The sequence below is a fragment of the Anabas testudineus genome, chromosome 21, assembly GCF_900324465.2.
Source record: "Anabas testudineus chromosome 21, fAnaTes1.2, whole genome shotgun sequence".
NCBI classification, from domain to species: domain Eukaryota; kingdom Metazoa; phylum Chordata; class Actinopteri; order Anabantiformes; family Anabantidae; genus Anabas; species Anabas testudineus.
Genome location: NC_046629.1, coordinates 22,675,095 through 22,696,404, shown reverse-complemented (window position 1 = coordinate 22,696,404; position 21,310 = coordinate 22,675,095). Strand labels below are relative to the sequence as shown.

Below are 21,310 nucleotides of genomic sequence, written 5' to 3'. Positions count from 1 at the left end.
AAAGTACTATTATTATTAAAATTATTATGACTATTTTACCCAATTTATTCTCACCGTCACTGCTTTTCAGTTACCATGGTGACATGCTTGTGAGATGGTTTCCCCCCCCCCTTTCCTTTGTTAGATACCGGCTCGATACACATTCCTTTCAGAGTTTCTTCTTGGCCAGATCATTTTCCACAAGTTACAGTTTGGTCAAGTCCCAGATTTCTGTAATCACGCCAGCTGTCATTTCCTTTGTCACCAGCAAGCGAGCGCAGCTCATTAGCGACTGCCTGTGTCTGGATGATGCTAGCAAAGCAATTTAAGCTTCGGGCTTACAGTGAGGTGTTGGCCTAAATTCCAGGTAGAAAGGGAAGGAAGAAAGGAAGGAAGTCACATTATTGATTTCTCCTGAGGGTCATTCTAGCAGGGAGAAGAACATTTTCCTCATTTGCTTGAAGATAATTGCAGCAGTTATTATTCTGCTGATGCTCAGTTAAGCAGTAAACCTGAACAGGTCATTTTACACTATATGGGAGTCATACTTACAGCTAAGGTGTAATATCTCCTGGGAACCGTCTAACTAGCTTACTGCTTGCAGGAGCCAGTGATATAAGACTTTCATGATTACAATGAGTGACCAAACAGGACTCCCCACAACCCCCTGACATGGATCCAGGCAGACACCAACACTCAAACACTCAAAGGTGATCCACTTGTTCTCATATGCTTCAAAAAATATGTAGCAGATGAGATGCTGGAACCTAAAATACTGACATGATTCATCGACAGTGCAAATGAGTTTCCACTCGCTCTCCGGAGCCCGTCGACAGCATCGCACAACATACGTAAACATCTGAAGGCTATTTTATTTGCGAGGCTTCGACACTCCTCTCAGGAGGAGCGAGCTTTTTCCTCGTGGTGTTATGGTGGGAGGAGGGAGGCTCGGCGTCTGCTGAAGGCTTTGTGTTTTCAGAGTGGAACTTAGAGCGCGGTATAGGATGTGCTTTGGGAAAAGCCCAACGTGACTGGCGGATTGTTTACATCAGAAGACAGATCATTGTGAGCACTGATAGGGGGAATTGGCAGTAGAGCAACACTTGATGTGTTTATTTACTCACTGAAATTGCTGAAATCTACATGGTCTGTGTGAAAGTCCTAACAGAGAAAAGACTTTATTCAGGGTTTTTTCTTAAAAGGTCTTTAAATATTTCAGTAGATTGTTATAAAATGATATGCTTTGAATAATGCACTCATTGATAGTGAGGCACATGTCATTTTGTAAATGACTTGACAAACTCCCACATGTCCCCATAGTTATTTAATGGAAAGGTTAATCTGAACACCTATTTAGATTATTTCACTTCCTCTCCTCTTGCTTTTGTTTTTCTACCTCTTCTCTTATAACCCTTCTGCTAATCTAATCTAATCGTATTTCCTACAGTCTCAAAGCACTCCTTGAGTTTGTGTCCTGTATTGTGCAGATCATAGTGAGCATCTGAATCACATCCTATCCTCTGACATGACATCTGTCATGTTTCTCTCTCCCTCTATCTTTGCTGCATTTGTTCCTGTAATACTGTAAAAGCAGATGCGATCGAACAATCTCGACTAACAGTGAGCATTAGTTTAGATAAAAAAATACATCTTAAGTTAACACAGTGGTCCTATTCACCGTTGAGAACTTTTTAAAATAGTTCTTTAAAAAGACCACACTGCAGTTGAATCCCACGGTTAAAAAAAAAGAACATGTTACCTTTAATTAATAAGCCTCTCCGTGTTTAACTTATTGTGAGTTTTCTCGTCTTTATCACTTGCCCACTGATCCTCTTCTTGCTGATCAAACTTAAGTTGCCCACTGTGCTGTAGGTGTCACGTCACCCACGCCTTGCACACACAGTACACGTCAACTCATTTGTGGAACACTAGAGTATCACAAATGAGCTGGAGGTACTTAATAGCTGCCGGTGACATTTCTAAAGCCACCAGCGAACACATTTTGTAAGGAATTTCATCTAACATGTGTGCGTTTCTTATGAAAGCAAACAAGGTCAAGCTAACAGAAAAAACATGTTCACGATGGTGTCTATCCAACAGCTGAATGTAGTTCTATCCATTTCCAACCAGTGCACCTTTACAAAACAGATCACACAGCTTGTGGCCACATTGATCATTTCATTTTATAAAGTTAATAAACTTCATAACATAATGGAAAAATATTACATTTAAGCAAGTATTGACTGTAAGAATGTCCCAACCTTGTGCCTTACAGAACTGAATGTGGTGTACAACCTTTGCTGCACACTACCTGTACTCTCACTAATAACCTTATTTCATAAGGCTACCTTAGGTTTTGTAACTAGAGAATAGTATTTGTGTATATGCAAATATGTTTTGGTTTTATGACCCACACCTTTACACTTTTTGATTCCTCTGCACAGCGTTGGTTCCAGTTGCTGTCAGCAGCTGTTTTCAGGGAAAAGCTCTGAAGATACCAGCCAAACAGCAGCCACCCTGTGAACACAGAGAAGCACTTCAGTGTTGACATGTGTCATTTGGAGACTTTTAGAAACTAGTGCTGCCAAAGCTCCTGTAAATGGTTTGTGAATACTGAACACATGGACAGAAACACCTGACAATACGGCGGCAGATACATACTAATATTGCTCCGTGTCTGCTGTTTATGTAAAAGGAGTCCGTTAAAATCAGACAGACAGCAGAAGTCTCACCTACTTTTCCTAGTTCCAGTAATGATCAAATACCAGATTGTGATTTAGTAAGTTACAGTTCTTGAATATGTGCATGCAGATATCTCAGCATGTGACCTGCAGCTCATGCATCTTCTCGTTCTTCACCCTCCACTCATATCCTCCACACTCTGATGTGGCTTTACTCCTCCCCTCTTTTCTTCAGCTCTTTTCCTCTTGCCTGGTCTGGTTGCCAATCCTCTATACCCTGTGGCTCTCTCTTTAGCCCAGGCCAATCCTCTCCAGTGGTCTTGTGCACACAGGATTAACCATTAGCTCTGAGTTTGTGCTTCCTCCTCCGCCCCTGAGACCAAACTGTGCCACCACTCACCCACCGTCCTGCTGTCCAAAGGCTCCTCTCCAAGACTCAGAGGTGTGAGATTGGCCCCACAGGCTGGTGGCGAGATTAGACATGGCATGGTGAGGCTCAGCAGGCAGCCAGCCGACACCAGTGGACTCGATACAGAGTTGTTGCAGACAGGAAGCTGACATTTCCTGAGATTTTCTGTTGCCGATGCATAATGGGAAAAGCAGGTGATGTAGACAGAAGGGGCATTACGGTGCCAAGATCACCACTGTGTGTGCTCGCCCAAAGAGCGAGGGGTCACTGCATAGACGGTGTCAGAGGAGTGTCTGCTCAAAGAAGGTGCAGGTGCAAACTATGAGTTGCTATAACTATGCATCATAATGTTACTCATGTCCGCTGAGCGTGAAGATTCCCTTAAGCTTAAATGACTCTGATTGTTACTCCTATGCCATATGTCATTCGAGAGAGTCATTACTTGGTGTAATGATCCCCCTACTCTATATAGGCTGTGAAGCAATACCCTGGTTACACAAGTACATTGCAAAAGAATGGGGACAAAATCCACAGCCCAGTTCTTGATCTGTTTAATAAAGGATTTGTGTCCCCCTATTTCTTAAAGTTTAGCCAGCTGGGAAACAATCTCATAGCAGCCAAAGTAAAGATGTTGGGCTGATAACTTGTTAAGCTACCCTTTAAACCAGTAAGCACAATTGAATATAGACTGTTATTTTTAAGCTGATACCTAAATGGTGACATAAAGAACAACAAAACCATTTCTTGTGATTTTGACCAATATATTCCAATTAGTTTTATATTTCTGGATTTTGCGCCTCTCCTCTGTTTACCAGGACGTTGCTACAGTAATGTTGTATGTCTGCTGATTGTTGCTGCAGGTAGTGTGTGTAGGTTATAATAGATTTCTTACTGAAAGCAGCCACCAGCTGCTGGCCCAACACAACACTACGCCATGACAGTGGCGTGACTGAATCAAAAACAGTACAATTGTGGGCTAAAAGCCAAAATGATGATCTGGAAGACTTTGAAACATTCAGTAAAGCTAAAGAGAGCTGTTTTCTGTGGGTTTGTCTTTATCTTTAACTCTTTTTATATACAAATGTATCCTTATTAGTATACTTAGCCTTATCAGTATACTGAGATTTATACATTGGTTTCCTGCCAGAAAGTAAACATCATGGAACCAGTGTCTTGTTATCTTACCGTCACATTAATTCTTTGTGTTTGGTTGTTTTTCTTGGCGTTACTGGCTGTTGTCTTATGATAGCCTCAAAATATAAAGGTAAAATCACACTGATGATGTGATTGGATGTTTATACCTGTCAAGTAACTGAACCATTTAGGTTATATCAGTTAAAGTTTCTCATTTACACGCTTACATGCTTATTTTTCTGAAGCACTGAAGCAAACTCTTAGCTCTTCCTACTAAAGAAAAACTGCAGCTGACTTCCTCAAAGTGCTGGTGAAATGCAGATTTTGGCTTATCCGACATATAAGTATATATACAAGTGATTGAAATTCCTCTAAACAGCTCAAATGAGAAGCAAAGTTAATATGGAGATTTTTAAGTTACTGTCAGACTGAATGTCCATGTGAGCACTAGTGCTTTTAAACAGTAGCTTCTTACAGGAGCGCTGGGAGATTCAAGCCTGGAGAGAAGCCAACGCAAAGTGTTTGTTTCTAACTGCATTCATATAGCAACAAGTAAATACAGCCCTTTAGTAGGGCAGAAGAGTCGGTTTTAATTGAGTCAAGATGTTGGAGAAGTTCGATTTTTTTTTCCAGGGTCAGGAAAGGCTTTGAAATACCCATTATCACTGCCAAATAGTTCTAAAGCAGTGCATTACACTCCGATCTTCTCCAGGGGCACCGGTGACCTGGGCTGACACTTCCTTATTTACATGTACAGTGGAAAGAAAAAAGTAAGTGAAACCTGTTTACGAAATTAATGTATAAAGTTGTTTAAGAGAGTGTCAGTTTTACATCTAACTTACAATGTGAACAATCAGAACAGAACAGACGACTTATTATATTGTTGTTCACAATGAAAACATCAAACACACATTTACAGTAGAGGCTGACACAATCTGTGTCACCTCAGCTAACTGGAACCAGGAGGTTGTGAATCAAAATAGATATCAACAAAGAATTGTTTATTTGCAAGAGCGCACACTCCTCCTCCACCTGAAAGTTGTGCATGTCTAATCCACTGGTGATGGTAGAGCTTGTTTTAGATTGGTGCCAACCTCCAAATCCACTTTTTCCATCAGCAAATGATCAGGTGACCTCGGTAACAACATAGAAGATTGCGTGTTATTACAACTAAACTCACACAAGCACACTCTCTGTGTCATTTCTCTCTTTTCCTCTGTCATTTGATGTTCTCTTCTTCCTGCCTCAGGGACGTACAGAGACAGATTTAAAGGACCATTTTTCTGCTTTTTAACATTAATCAGGTAATGCTCTGGCTCTAAAAAAGTAAACATCTGACAGCTGTCATCCTTGCTACAAGATATGTAATCCACTCGCTGAGTGGTACGGTACTTGAGCATATGGCCAAAAATTGCTTTTATTACACTGTTGTGATGAATAACTCCCCAACAAACGTACAACGAGTACTCATGGTGCAGTTGGAAAGCACTCGAAACATTGCCTGCATACTCAAATTAGCCCTCACAGATAGCTACCATAGCCGCGCTAACATCACTAATAACTAGATCAAAGTAATACAGTATATAATTACATCGTTGGTCTAATGTAGCATTAGCCTACAGAGACAGTCATTAGTCAGCTGCTGTCGTGTTTGTTAGACATGTGGGCTCATCGTCTGCATGCAGAGGAGTCAGATGCATGGTAAGACAGGAATGGATGGTTGGATTTGTCTCAGGTTCCAGTGGTTTTGGATCAAATGTTTCCGCTCTTTTGTACTAAAAGAGTTAAAACTGAGTTGCTTCATATTCACAAGTCAGTAGAATTACTACTGCTGTAACTGGAATGGTTGAGCCCTTAGTTATTGTATTATAATAAAACAGCAATCAGGTTTTTAACAGCCACATACACTGGCCGGGAAGTCAGCATTCACGTATACATTGTTTTCATTAAGCTTATTAATTTGTGAAGTTAAGAGTTGCTAAGCTAAGCTAATTGTATCCAAGCTGCTGCTTCATTATAAAGCAAAGGCATGAGAGCAATGTCATCATCATCATCACCTGTCAGTAATATCTTCCTCTCTACTACTTTGCAACATGTTGAACTAAATGAAGTCATGTTAAAACATGTGGTGAAAACACATAAAAGCCAAATAAAAACATTAGTCACAGTGGTTCTTTTGTTTAGTATGTTGTAGAAGCACTTCAGGGCTATAGTTCACCCCCACAGGTGTTTTCAGTAAATGTGCCTGGTTAAATGGCTTCTCAGGGTGAGACATCTCCCTGACTTGTTTTGTTAGTGTTGTTGCCTCCTGTCTGAAGAGGGTAATTTATACCATTTTGATTCCGTTTTGGTCACCACTTTGTCTCCGACGTCAGCAGATATTTTGGTGCCAAAATATCCTGAATACCCTTTGTGTATTTTTGCACAGTAACCTGAAGGTAAAAGATCACTGAAGCTCTGCAGTGCACCACAGGTCCAGTTGAGTAACTGGTGGTCCTTGCAAGCCAAATAGGACAGGATATTTTTTTGCACAAGGGCCACTCAACAAACACAAGCACACAATTTTCCACTAGGCTGCAAAGATAGAGACAGCGAAATGGATAGTGTGTTTGTTACTCCCTAGTTGTTAATTCCTGTATATTCTCCACATTGTGCTGGGACTTGGAAAGTAAATATGCCAAGGTTAGAGAGCCTAGCCGCCTGTGCGAGCTGAGAGGGAAATTAATAGAATTTCCAATGAGCATGCTGATGTGAGATATGACTAGGAAATTCAGAATCATTCTGCACTGTGTGTGTGGGTACAAATAATGGAGGAAGGAGAGATAGACTAAAGCAAAAACACTGGCCAAATAGTGGCTGTCGCTTCCATTTTGATTCCCCGGTGGTACATTTGTATATGATTTAATGGCTTGAAATTAAGCACAAACAGCACATCAGTTATTTAGTGTGGTTGATTTAAAAAAATCATATCTTTAAGCTTAACACTGTAAAGAAGTTGATACTGTGCGCCAAATTAGCTTTGTAATAATGTAAAATCAAACCTCAAATAGATTGGTTGTCCTCTTCAGGGAGAAAAAAAACCCTGCATTGCTTTCTCTTTGTGTTATATATGAAAGACCAGTGCGCTTTGCTTTAGGCTAGTTCAGCATTAGAAGAAGAATGTAGTCCTGGACACAACACGTGGAAGGGGCTGAAAAGGCCTCTGTGAACCACAGTAAACAGGGAGGAAGAAAGGCACTAAAGCTGATGCTACATTCTGCTGTTGATGAACCAGTGTACTGTGAAATGCCTTTTGCATAATAATATGAAGCTGTTCCAGATTCCAGATATTTACTTACTTAGACTGTAGCTCAGTTGGTAGGCCAGTTGTCTATGAACCCCAGGTTTGGTGGCTCGTTTCCCAGTTCCACCTTGATTCCTGCCCACATGTCGAAGTGTTCCAAGACAAGACACTAAACCCTGGGCGTGTCAAGGGGGCAGCCTGTCCACAAAGTATTTCCCCAAGGAGATTAATAAAGCTGCAGGTGGCAAGAGTTATCTTTGAATGCTTGGTGCTTAACTGTGGCAGTGAGTTCTTACAGTGGAACAATCATATCTGCTTTAGATGTATAACCATGTGGGGGAGTAATGTTTTGTATATCATTTCTTGCACAGATTCCAAACCCACATTTCCACAGGTGCTGATCAGTGTATTTTTCCCATTTAGACAGAATCAGGCTAGCTGTTTCAGCCTGCTTCCAGTCATTATGCTACTTTAAACTAATTGCCTTGGCTTATAGTGTCTTATTACATATTATATAATATCAAGAAATTAAAGGATGCAAGAAAAAAAGAAATGGCCTTCTGGCACGGACAGGTCACTTTCCTTTAAGTTTGTGAGCAACCTGAATGTACCTTTCCAGAGCTTTGGCTGACTGCAGACAGGTGACAGGATTGAAAGACAGGCACTGAGCCATTCAGGTGAGAAGAGAGCAGAATGCAGGGTCTAATCCTCTCTAAGCTGGGAAAGATGAAGTTTTAAAGCCACAATTCGTCTTTTTAATCCATTCAGAACGTCTGTGACCCCATCGGGGACCTTATTCATGCTCTGGCACTGCAGTACTTAATCAGTGCAAATTGTAGTTTTACCTTGATACTGTTGGATTTGGGGGTCATTGTATATATGTGGTGTTAAGATCTGAATTTCAGTTTTGCTTTGTTGTTAGTTCAAATGCATATTAATACTGAACTTACACGTGTATCCACAATATGTGAACCAATATATGTCTGTAATGGAGACAATAAGAGCGATTAGTCACTTGCCCTGGTAGCATCTTTCTTGATTCACATCCCCCAGACCTTCCCACACAGCAATGTAAGTACACGTTGTTGTTCTCATTAAAAATGATGCTGGTGTGTCTTGTTAAAGTTAAAAATGCATGAGCTGTTGAGCCACTCTGCTACATTGTTTTTGACAATGTGATCTGCTAAATTTAGTTCTCTGACACACTGAGTTTGTTTCATTTCACTTTCATGTCTTACTTGTTATGTGAAGATTTAAAGTACAGTGTATTAAATGTATTTACTTCAGTTATTTTTTTAATTGGAGCCTACATATCTGATTGTGGAGGTCATTAAGGAAATGAGCTCGGAAATGTTCACATAGTTTTATTTTGTTTTACACTGACTCTGTAAATGGGGGTAAAGCAGACCAGTAATAATAAATCCACCAGAGCTATGGATTGATCACATTGCTGTTTTGTGTGCCCAAGTCTGATCACATTGAATCCTGGAAGGATCACCTTACAAGTGGAAGCAACAAGAGCTGTGTATCCTCATTCCCAACCATTGAATACATACATGAGTTGATGGGTCACAGTAGTAGTACTACAGCATGCACTGTGCTGTGTGTTTCCCTGCCAATGCCCACCATGCATTTTGATGGCATCATTATTTATTTCATGTCATTATTGCTCCGTGCCTTGATTCATTTTGTCATTTGCGTCACTAGAACAACCGCCCTTGGCTCACTTTTTGGACGAGCTTGGTTTCTTTTCATCGGCCTTATGGCTGACAAATGACTTTGTGAAAAGCGATATGGTCTCCTGCAGGAAAAAAAAAGAACAGAAATTGAATCCTGGCCTCTGTCAGCAGTCTCATCTGTCATCTTTTCAATATTGATGTCCATTATGTTTATGGATTATTTGGCTGTCTTCTGTTCTCTGGCCCAGCTCCCCCTGTCAGATTGGCCACTTGGGGCATCGGCCCGTTGATAATGTCATTTTGACTGATGGGTTTCATAGTTTAATTGTCAGCACTGTCTTCCTTTAATGGAGCTCTCCACGCGACTGAAAGATTACATCTTAGATGAGTCAAAGTGTGTACCGGTTGCACTGTGATGTCGATACAATGTGACCGTACCATAGATTCAGTATCATCATCCTGGGCCATTATCAGCTACTTGGCTCATGTTTATTGCTTCCTGTATCACCTTTCATGGATCACATGTCCATTTACGGGAAGAAAACAGCCTGAGGTAAGATTTATCACACCTGCCAATAGGCATCATTTTGTTTTGCTAGCACAGTGCATTTATTTTGTGGCCTGTACACAAGTCATTTGGAACATTCACTGAAATTGAGCTTGTAAATATGGAGCGATATATTTGCCACATCTGGCTAAAATGAATTCTAGAATTCACGTCTTGAATTTCATGCATATTTAATGCAAATGTTATAATATTGTGATATTACACCACATAACCATCCTGTATTATCCAACCAGATCTGTAAATGCTCCAGGGAGTTTTGAATAAATAGCTATATGTTTGGACTTTGGAAGGCTGATGCAGTAACAATAGTGAGCCGTGTGGGGTTTACATTACATCTGTTTCACTGGCCACACACACCGAACACACACACACACAGACAGTTGAGCGTACGTAGGATGCATCAGCGCGTGTCTCTCTCTCATCCCTCTCCTCTCTGTCTCTCCCTAGTGTGTTTGCAACCAAGGTCGTAGTGGTCTTGCTCTATTTTCCAAGGGTGTGTGGGCTTCATTCATCATCTGTGTGATAGCCGCATACTAGAGTGCCCTAAATCTCTAGTCTGTGTTTGGGTGTGTGTCTTTGTGTGTGCATGTGTGTGTGTGTGTGTGCACTTAAAGAAATCGCCTCTGCTTCTCTCTGTATGCTCACTACAAAACAACAATCTCCTTCTCTCTGTATCTTAAATTTCAAAATATACACATATCATATCTGTCAAACACAAAATGTGAGCGTGTAGAAGAAAACAACAACAACAAATAGGAAAGCAAGTCAAGTCAATTAGTAGGAGAGGCCACTTCAGTAGTCTAGCAGTCTTATAGCAGCATTATGGACAGCTATTGTTGTTTGCAAAAGGATTCTCCAGGCCAGTTTGCACAGTCACTGTAAAGCCTGGATTGCTTAGAGACTGGCATGGTTAGTTTAAAGCCACTGACATCACACCACCATTACCACTGAGCCCACCAGACAATAGAGCCTTCTTCCTCTTACCTTCAGTCTTCAACCTGCTATCTGAGACTCACTAGTCCAGATGTCAGGAGAAGAGTTTCAGCAGCCACAGAGCAGAGACAGCCATCAAACCCTGCTGTTCATGATGATGTGTTGCACTGGTGTGGACAGTCTTTAAGGACAGACAGCCACACTGAAGACGGTTCAGTGCCTTTGTAATATTGCTTCATTTCAAAACAATGCTTTGAATCAAATGGACGAAGGTAGCTCTATTACAGTGTCTTCCTGCTGCATTTTGGAAGTAGCTGATGCGCTCTGATTGGTGCTTTTCATAAAATTGTCACTCTGTGTGTTTAGACTGAATAAAAATCTTACAGTATGCAGCACCGTTTGCAGATAAAGTCAATCCAGAAACAAGGGCAAACAAAACAGAAGCACATTCACAGAGAAACGGAATATTTGCACTTATCTCAAGACTTTATGACTCCAGTTCATGAATGTTTGAGGACAAAACAATTGAAGTCCTGATATGTTTCAAGAGGCTGTGCTGACACATGGCACACACAGCTGATAAATGAACAGTCACTACAAACATTCCAGTATGTAAATCATTATTGCTAGAGAAACGACCAGCTGTCAACTCCACACAGTTAGCACTTGTTGTTAAGATCCCACTTACGAACTGCCAACAATCATTCAAAGTCAAATTCAAATAAAAAAAAAATCCAACTTAGGGTAGTTTTAGTTCAATACGTTCTCAGGAAAAGAATGCTACATGGTAATATGTGGACAGTCAGATGTTGAGCTTACATTTTTTTTTTGGCAAAACCAACATATTTTGGGGTATTTTGTTAGATAACTTACGTTAAACCAAGGTTTTAAAACAAACCAAAGAGCCATTAATGCCAGTTATGTTAGTCAGCATGTCCAAAAGTTAATAATAATATAGTTCTTTAAAAATATTTTTTAAACATTTCCCATACAGTAGCTTACTGCACAAATCACGAAGTCACAGTTGAGCATTTCTTATACATCATAAAAAATGTAAAAAAAATAAGAAAGAAAGACTTCTGTAATTATCTAAAGTCACTAAACTTATTATGGAAATTCTTTATATAAAGTACAAGGAGTAACGTATGTCATTATTTTAATAGTTGTATATTATTATTTTATTAAGTTTAGCTAAACTGCACAGTTTTCAACCTACTGTATAAACTAATGTGCAGATGTCAATGCACATCAGTTGCTTTCATTTGAAAAGAGTTACTATAAACTGGTGTTTTTTGGTCCGCCATCGCAGGAATTTATTACGTAGTTTTCCACACACGCCACACTGGTTTTATTTCACAAGTTACAGGAGCCGAACTGGTCGACCAGAGCTTGTTCACACCAGAGCAACAGAGCTGCTGCTGCATTTAAATGAGCTCTGAGACTGTCCTGCTGCTTTTCTTAACTCGCATTAAACCTCTCCCATTTGCCGCAGCATGCTGGTGAGAGCCCAGCTACTATGTCCAGTGAAGACGTTTAAATGCTCAAGTCATACGGCTGAATTCTGTTGTATTGCTTATTATCAACTAATTATATATAATTAATTAATTATATCCGTCCATTCTCTTATTCTTTTTCTCAATTTCACTAAACTCACAAAAAAATGAAGAAGCTAATCAATTTAACTGGTTGGAACAAAAAGAACAAACCAAACAAAGGGTTTATACAGTAATCACAGAGGAGGTCAGTCGACTGGTCTGGTATAGGCATAGATCGATACTAGGTGATGTAGGAGCTGGTGGGGGTTGTGGGGGCACTAGACGGGCTAATCATTTCAGTCATTACCCAACCGTGTCTCCTGATTCCAGGGATTAGCAGACACAGAACCAGGGGAGATGTTGTGTTAGTGCTACAGGAGACTCTATCAGGGATTTGAGGAGTGGAAAACACTGCCTGTCCCTAGTCACCTTTGGTAATTGTGCCTGCAGTAACGTGTATGGGGACCTGGGGAAGAGTGTGTAAGAGTGTGTGCATACAAGATGTGTTAGCTGTAGTGTGAGGGGAGAAAAGGACACAGAGAAGAGGCAAAGACAATGTTGGCATTTGCGTTGTGCATGTGCGCGCGGGCGCACGTAAGAAACCCGAGCAGGAGAGGGAGAAACGCGAATGGGCTCGCCCTCTACCTCCCTCCTTTCCCCGCTTCTCTTTCTCTCATGTGCGATTGCAGGAGAGGAGAGTCGTGGGAGAGCTTACATGCTTGCCTGCCCACAGGCCTTTATGTGGAGCTGATCATTTGACAGAGTACAGAGGCTGGCTGGCGAGGACGGCGAGCTCCAATGCCTGCAAGAGCTCGGAAAATTTCACACACCACAACATACACGTCAGGTGGAAATAAGGGAAATTGCATTCACGTCAGTGGTCAAAGAGTCACAACCGGCTAATTCAATCAGCGGCAGCCCCAGCATCGACAGAACCCACACTCTGATGTGCGACAAAAAAAAACAAGTCGGTATAATTGAACTGTCAGGCACAGCTGAACACCTGAGAACAACTCTGGCAACACACCTTCAAAGTATGTGAATTAACAGACATTTGCAAACATTGTCGCTTATAAAGGGTAATTTGACTGATTTCTTCTTCTTTTTTTCACATCAAGATTAGTTTAATGTGAAGAGGAGTACTCAACCTGTGAGCACTTCTCTGACTGGGTGAATGTTTTCTGTGGCTCAGGAGGAAAGTCTGCAATAATAACCTGAGTGATGGACAGATCATCAGAGAAAACGTGTTTTACAAACTGGGGGCATATTTATTTTACATAACAGGGAAGAGTCTAATGATAATTTGCTAGTGAGCTGCATTATGAAAGAAAAAAGATCTGTAAGTTTTTAGGAGAATGGAGAAAACTTTAGGAATGTGAAGCTCCAGTGGAATCAACTTTAAAAAGATTGGACTCCAGAGTAACACAATATTTGCTTAAATGGTTTTTTGCTATGCATACCAAGATGATTTGCCATCCGAGCTCCACTGGTGGGCTGTGAGCCAACACAGCTTCACACCTTGTAGTCCTGCCAGTCCTGTGACCTGAAGGTAAAGCTGTGAATACAGAATGTGCATCATGCCACCAGACTGCAAATGCTCCGGATTCAGTGGACCTGCTGCCTCACCGCCATGGCTGCCATCCAACACCTGCAACTTCAGACACGGCTTCAAAAGTAAAAAGAAAAGAAAAAGAAAAGAAAGAGAGAAACTTTGAAGGCAAAGGCAGGACGTTTGAAATGAGCTTAACATCCCCAGCTAAAAAACGTTTCACTCCTATAGGCTGCATTGTGTTTTTGGACAGAGGCAAAAGAGAAGAATTAAGCAGTTGGGATAATCTGACCCAGCAGCAATAAAATCCAAACTGAGAGCTGTGGATGAGGCACGTCACATGCTAACTAGATTCAACAGTCAAGGAGAGCGAAGTAAAGTTAACTGACTTTGACCTTAAAATAAGAGTCAAACCCAACTTAAGCTTGACGGCGGAAAATCAGGTTAAACCTCTCTACCAGGGTTCCTTCCAATTCATCCGGCGTGTCACAAGGGATCACAAGAAATAACAAAAGTTTCAGAAGGGAAAGTGAAATAGGCGACACTAGGGAGCAATGCATGGTGGCAGCAGAGTCTGTGTGTGTGTGTGTCCGTGCATGTGTGCGTGTTGGGGAGATTAAAGATATGACATGGGGAAATGATGCCAAGTTCCACCTCTTCATCTTTTTTTGCGAAGTTGCCCTCATGGGCCTTAGTAAGTTTAAAAATAGAGCCTGTCTAATGGAGAAGAGGGCCGAGGGGGAAAGAGAAGAGCTAAAGCGTGCAGAGACTGGAGGAGTCCTCTGTGGTAGGAGAATGCAATTTGAGATTGGCCAGATTGCTTTTTTTTTTTTCTCTCTCTCTACCTTCTCCCCCTCGGCCGCTCATGAGGCGTGATATGCACCGGCGGGGTCCCTAAGCCGCCATAAGCCTGACGCCAGTACCCACACCGCCGCCAAGGAGTCGTCGCACTCACAGCGCGAGAAAATCAGCGCGATGAAATAAAAGCGGGACTCCAAAAAGATCAGCAGGGATTTGAGAGTGATAGATGAGAGTCTGGGAGGGAGGGAGTAGGCGAGGGTGGAGAAAAGGGGAGGGGAAAGAGGGAATGGGTGAAGGAGACAGTTTCTTTGGGGATTATTGAGGGTAATGGCAGAATGGAGATGCACTTGGGTTCTCATGGTCACATTGCATAGACAGATGTGCATTATTTCAGCTTTGACAAATTTGTACATGAGACATGCATCACATGTTTTCTTCTGTCTCCTCAGGAGGAGAGGGCTCCGCAGAGACAGGACAGAAGGAGACGTCCACCTGTGACATTTGTCAGTTTGGGGCCGAGTGCGATGTAGACGCAGAGGATGTTTGGTGAGTGTCCAGGCACGCACTAACACAGCCATATTTTCATGGTCTAACCAACATGACACCAGTCGAGTTCCGTTCGTGCCTTTCAGTGTTTTTAAAATCCGCACTTTTCGCTATTTAAGACATTTTATTAAGCTTGAACACGAAGAATTTAGATTAAAAACTCTTCTTTATTGTGCACACAGTCGCTGATGAACACTCACTGAGGTTTAGTGCATGGTTGACCATTTCATTTAACCTCAATTACTAGAGCAGGGCATGGAAAGAAAGAGATTTTCGCTTATTCTGGAAATCCAATTACTATCCTAACAGGACTTAGCAATGTCAGGCCAAAAATGACTTTGACTCACACAAGGAAAACTAGCTCAGTGAAGAAATAATGTTTGTCATTTATTTAACCATTTATTGCAGATAAGACAGGATGTATTGTCAGCTTCTCCTCCCTCGCACACGCACTCGCACATGCACGCGCATTAGCAAGGAGGAAGCGCCACTACAAACCTCCTCAGGGGGAAGGAATAAACATGCGGGTGCAGAGCCCAATTAGATGGAGGTTCAACCGGTGAAGTGTTTCCCAGCACCAGATAATATCAGCATTTATTTATTTGCACTGTGCAGCATGAATGAAGTTTAAATGAACCAACATTAGTGATTTGCTGTGGAACAAGGATCTGGTATCAGCAAAAGAAAGGTTGAGCTTATATGAAAATCCCAGATGTACCACTAGGAATTAGAAGTGCCCTGAGAGTATGACTCTATCAAACTGCTTGATGTAATGGAGGGATATTGTACCCCGGTGTGCAATAACCGTAATGCCAAGGAACAGCTTCATGATGCATTCTGAGACTCGTTCCAAATACCAAACAGCTGGAGTCCACTTCTCCCGATGCCACCCACTTCCACAAATGCACCTTAATATTCTTCTAAAACACAGAAATGGATTTATTGGAAATTCCTCAGCCCCCGAAAGGAGAATTCGTAAGGTCACGACAGCGCGACGCATTTGTCAACCATGTGTGCACACAAATCAGAGAACATAAAAGAAAATGGAGCTTCAGTCGCATTTAGCACGAGCCAGAATAAAGACAGTCACGCTGCACATAACATGGTACACTTGTTCCCACAATAATGAGACAAGACAAGACAAGAGAGGCAGCCGAAGTCACTAACGTGCTGTACGTCTCATTAGAAAAGCAGCTGATACCAACAGAATTAAATATTTCAGTGTGCTTTCTTGTAAATTGGGAATTAAAAGTAGTATTTAATCTTTCAGCCCCAAGGTGTTTTGAGAAGAATGTTTTTTGCAAATAAGCAGACAGGTAATTGCAACTCAACAGCAGGTAATTTTCATCAAACAGCAGCCAACCACTGGTTCAGTGTAAGATCATTCTGATGAAAATGACAGGTTATTCCAATCAGGCAGCAGCTGATTTTAATCAAACACACTGTCAGGTAATCAAACAATGAGTGGAGAGAGAGGGACTGTAATCAAAGAGCAGGTGACTGCAAAATGACGTGTTTATTCCAATGCATCATTCTTATTTTCATACAAACAATGGAACGTAATAAATAAACGCTGATCTGGAAATGGTGAGCCACTGTGTGTTAGTGTACCATTTTGTTCTGGTTTCATTTTTCAGTCTAACATTTTGATCGTGCTCGTCGTGTTTGTGTAAAAGAGGGGTTTTTTTTGGGTTATTTTGCCAAAAACCAATCAGGAGAGAGTATTCATCCTGTGAAGGCCACTTTTAGATGGCATGAAAAGCTACGTTACAGGTTGCTCTGAGAAGTGAGCATAATATTTGTCAGGTTGACTGAAGAGACCCGCTGACTATCACAGCAAAATAATCCAATAATAATTTTGATTAGTGTACTAACAATTTGATTATCTAATAATCAACAAGAATGCACTTTAGTGAAGCTTCTGAGTTATGAAAAGATGTAGCAGTAATTCAGAGGTGCTGAAGAAGACGCACAAGCACTCCAATAACATCTATGCGCTAAATTAATTACTTTTGTATTGTAAATAAATCTCTTATGATGCGTTGTCTACATTTTGACAGCGTTAAAGCATGCATGCATATTACAAGGAATAATGTGCTTGCATAATGTGCATAATGAGCTCGGAGATTACGCTCTAACTTTCACTGAGCAGCATGATCACGAGGAAATTGCTATTTCAGCCGATTCTCCCAAATAAAATGATGTTACATCATTTGCATAGTTATCATTTATGATTCACCGCTGGGATTCAAATAAGAAAAGAGAAATGAGCTCAGTGGTGTGAAATACTGTACGCTGGCTGAACTATGCTACACCCTGCTGTGCCAAAGAACCTTGTAATCCTTCCTCCATCCTTCTGTAGCCCTCCATATTCTGGAGGCAGACAGCAGGCAAAAAGGACCAATTTACCCCTGAAGGATCAATAGAGTGTCACAAAAAACCCATTTAGATCTATTTGTGGTGTAAAACTGTAATTACCCACAAAAACCCATGCTTTCAAATCCATCAATAGCACCCATCGGTGTTGACAGAATTAAGGTAGGGTAGGAAGAGAGAGCGAGCTGGTAATAGGGAGGGGCTGCAGGGACACTCGCTGCGTGAACAGGGGGTTAGACCCCCGGTATTTATGTCCTTATTGAAGCTCATTCTGTGGAGAGCAAAAGGAAAGTCAAATGAAACGCCAATGAGGAGACAGTTACAGGTTCTTTTCCTTCACACACACACACACACACACACACACACAGCACCCGCTGGTAGCCCCCCACACATTACTGACACTGAGAAATTATAAGACAAACCCTCAAACCCCTGAACCTTCTTATATAGGAGCCAAACACCCAGAATGACTTGTGGTTGTTGTGGTTGTTGTGGTTCTTTGTGGTCACTGCTTCGCAGTGGCTTCGAGTTTTTGCTTCCCTTACCTTCTCGTCTCATTTGGGTTGGTTTGGATCTTGTGGTGGGAGATTTTGTGGTTGTTCGACATGTCTTTGTCCTCCTGTTTGTCGGTACTGTATCTTTCCCTGTGTGAGTTGTGTGACCACTGTCTTATGTGCTTTGTTCTAGTTATTCTCTGATCTGTTTTAAATCCCACTCAATTAAAGTGAGTTAGTGGAATAAATCTGTCCTCATTGACTTAGTGTAAATACTGCATGTACATGTTTAAAGTTAATTAAAATGTGGTATTAAGATGTTAATAAATTCATTTTTCCACTTTTAATTAATAATTTAATATTTCAACCCAGGGAGCAGCAGGACATGTTGTCTTTAGGCTGAATTTGATGCAAAATGGTTTCAACATTTGAAGAGCTGTAGGTTCTTGAAGCAGGCGTCACTCCCTCAACTGAGACATTTCAAAGAGAAGCAAATCTGTCTGTGTGATTAAAGCCAAGCCAACTTCATACTCAGTTTCTAGAGGTTTTTAGTTGTTTTTTTTTAACATTCTGTAAACCTCAGCCCTCATAAAATGACATTAAACTAACTAACTTCATTCATAACTTAAATTTAAAGTAGCAGGCAACTTTAAAGGAGGTGAGTCTGAGAGATCTGTGTGCTTATGGCTTTCATATTGTGTTCAGTAGGTCCCATCCTGGTTGTGATGTTATTAATGAGAGTCAGTAAAAAGTTTAAAGTTTAACCCCTTCAGAGACACTTAGCTCACTGACTTAGGATGTTTGTGGAACAGATCTATAAATGCAAATAGGAGCCACCACAGAAAAGCTCAGCAGCTGTCTCACCTGTACGGTTCTTCATTCTGCTCATGCTCATATAGGGTTTTAGTTTTTCACCCCCTTGTCTACTATGATCTCACAGGTCTAGCTGAATTGGACACTGTAGACTCCTGCCAGTATTTGAGGTTGTGTCCAGCTCTTTGTACATTTTTATGAAAATGATCTGCGTGAGTCACTCGAGAGTGCTCTTTGTTTTAGTGGCCCTTACACACTGCTACGATACTACTGGACTGCAGGAAGAGCGAAAGAAAAAAAAAACAACTTGTAACTGAACAAAAGCCTTGGCAAAGAGAGACACCAGCAATGCCAACTCGTCTGCAAAAACATTCACTAGTCTGGGAAACAGATTTAGTGTAGTCTGGCAGGCATTACGCACAATGCATTGTGGTCATTGTAGGATTTTCTCCTCTTCAGTTACTCACTGACGATAAGATAAAAGGTGACCTTAATAAATAACTCATCTTCCAGCACAAATGGTGGCAAGTGGTGTTTAAGGTTAGAGCAAACATAAGTAGTGTGTGTGTGTGTGTGTGTGTGTGTGTGTTTCTCTGTGATTCTCAAAGCCTTCTCTGACTCTAATCATTTGTTGTATATACTGTATATCCTCTGTATATTCTCGCATTCTGCTTTCTCTCTGCCTCAACATGCTGCTCTTCTCTCTGTCACTGTCTCTCTCTCTCCTCCTCTCACTCTCTCTGTGTCTGTTTGACTCTCTCGCTCAGTTTTTCAAAGGATTACTGTGAAATTTGAGGCCAAGGATTATGAAAATCAATGCTATGTTCAGTGGCAATAAGGTTCACTCCTAAGGATTTGTACACAGCACCAGGCAGTCAGTGGATATGTTGGACTCAGATGCTCTGTGTGTGTGTGTGTGTGTGTGTGTGTGTGTGTGTGTGTGTGTGTGTGTGTGTATGAGTGAGTGTTTACATGTGTGTAAAGTGGCCTTTTCAGTTGGGAGCCAGCAGACAGTCTGGGAGTTGGGGTGGGGGCTGTGATGAAAAGGAAATCGCAGGGAACTAATCAATACGACGCATCCTGCTAAGAAAGTATCCTCATGCACATGTCACACACTCCCGGCACACGCAAACGCACACTGCTAACTTTCATTTAACACTTCTCTGCCCCCTTGCACTTCTCAGCAGAATGTGTGAAGGAATGATTTGGTGTGTGTGAGCGAAAACAGGGAAAAACAGGATTTCTCACAGAGCTGCGCCGTCTCGCACAAGTACGGGGCTGTTTGTGCACGCGTGTGTGTCTGCGGGTGTTCGAGTGCGTGTGAGAGTACCATTAGGATGTGTTGACGCAGTGCAGAATAGTGGGATAGTGCCCATTGTGGAGAAAGTGAGAGGCCTCTTTAAAAATGCATGGAGCCCAGACGTCAGCCCCCGACCAGCAGCAATCTCTCGGGATGGCCAAGACTTTGAAAGCTCTTCTATCATAGGAAGTTGTCGGGGGCTGGTGTGCATGTATGAACAGCACATGTGTGCATCGTCAGGCTTAGCTTATTGTATTTTTAAGTTGCAGATGTGGTGAAATTTCCTTTTAGCTCAGAGGACAGAGGATTCAGCTTTGATTCTTAACTCCTCGCCGTTGTTCTCGCTGCCTGGTTTCATGAAACCATCCTCATTTAAATACTTTTTTATGATAAGGCACACACTTTAATTGTAAGCCTAATCTTGTCTTCAGGGTGACTGTTGCAAATTTATAGTCTAGCTTCTAACATTTTTAAGCAATCACTTTATTTTCTACTACACTCTAATGGTACCTGGCTGTGCAGCTATGCTTTCAGGTTTTAAAAGAGCTGCTTGTGAAATATCTTCATTCATTCATTGAGCACAATGTATCTGACGTTTTTTCCAGACACACTGAATAGTACCATACAAAAAAATGATAATAAACAAATAAAACACAAACATCGTTAACGTTTAAACATTAAACCTCTAGGTGTCGGCTTAACGACGCCTGCTGTATGATTTTGAAAAATGTTGGTGTGATCCACTGGCCAGAGAAAAATAGAGAGCGACACCGAATCAGAGGACAACCATGCCACAGAGGGAGAGTTGAATACTGAACGCAGGCAGTGTGGTGGAGAATGAGAGCAGTCCATAGCCAGGTTACTGTCTCGAGCTTCAGCGATGCCTGAAGACAGAGACTCCAGAATGGGGGCAGCCCAAGTGGTAATATAACGTTAAAGTTGGCTAATTTGTACAGAATGAAACTAAAAAGGATGAAAATACAACTACAGAATTTACACCTCATTCATCTACACTGACAATCAAATCGAAACTCTCCCCAGTCACAACTGAGAGTGTGTTTTTTTAGTTTGACTTTTTCTCAGCAGTCTTCTGGTGATGGGACAGATGTGGACTTACTGGGATCTTTCTGATCCTTGTGCTCCTTTGTGTGGAGACTTTCTGTGACCAGTACCATGGAAACAGCATTATTTATACACAACAACAGGTAGCTTTTAGCCACTCGCCCTGAA

The 21,310-nt window shown here is 41.5% G+C and overlaps 1 protein-coding gene across 1 annotated transcript in view; it reads left to right on the top strand.

The window, feature by feature from the left end:
• Nucleotides 1-21,310, top strand: part of tmeff2a (transmembrane protein with EGF-like and two follistatin-like domains 2a) — an 86,180-nt gene that overhangs the window by 54,238 nt on the left and 10,632 nt on the right. Inside the window, exon 5 of the mRNA XM_026376824.1 lies at nucleotides 15,001-15,097. Coding sequence (XP_026232609.1) covers nucleotides 15,001-15,097 — 97 coding nt within the window. The remainder of the gene's footprint in view (nucleotides 1-15,000; nucleotides 15,098-21,310) is intronic.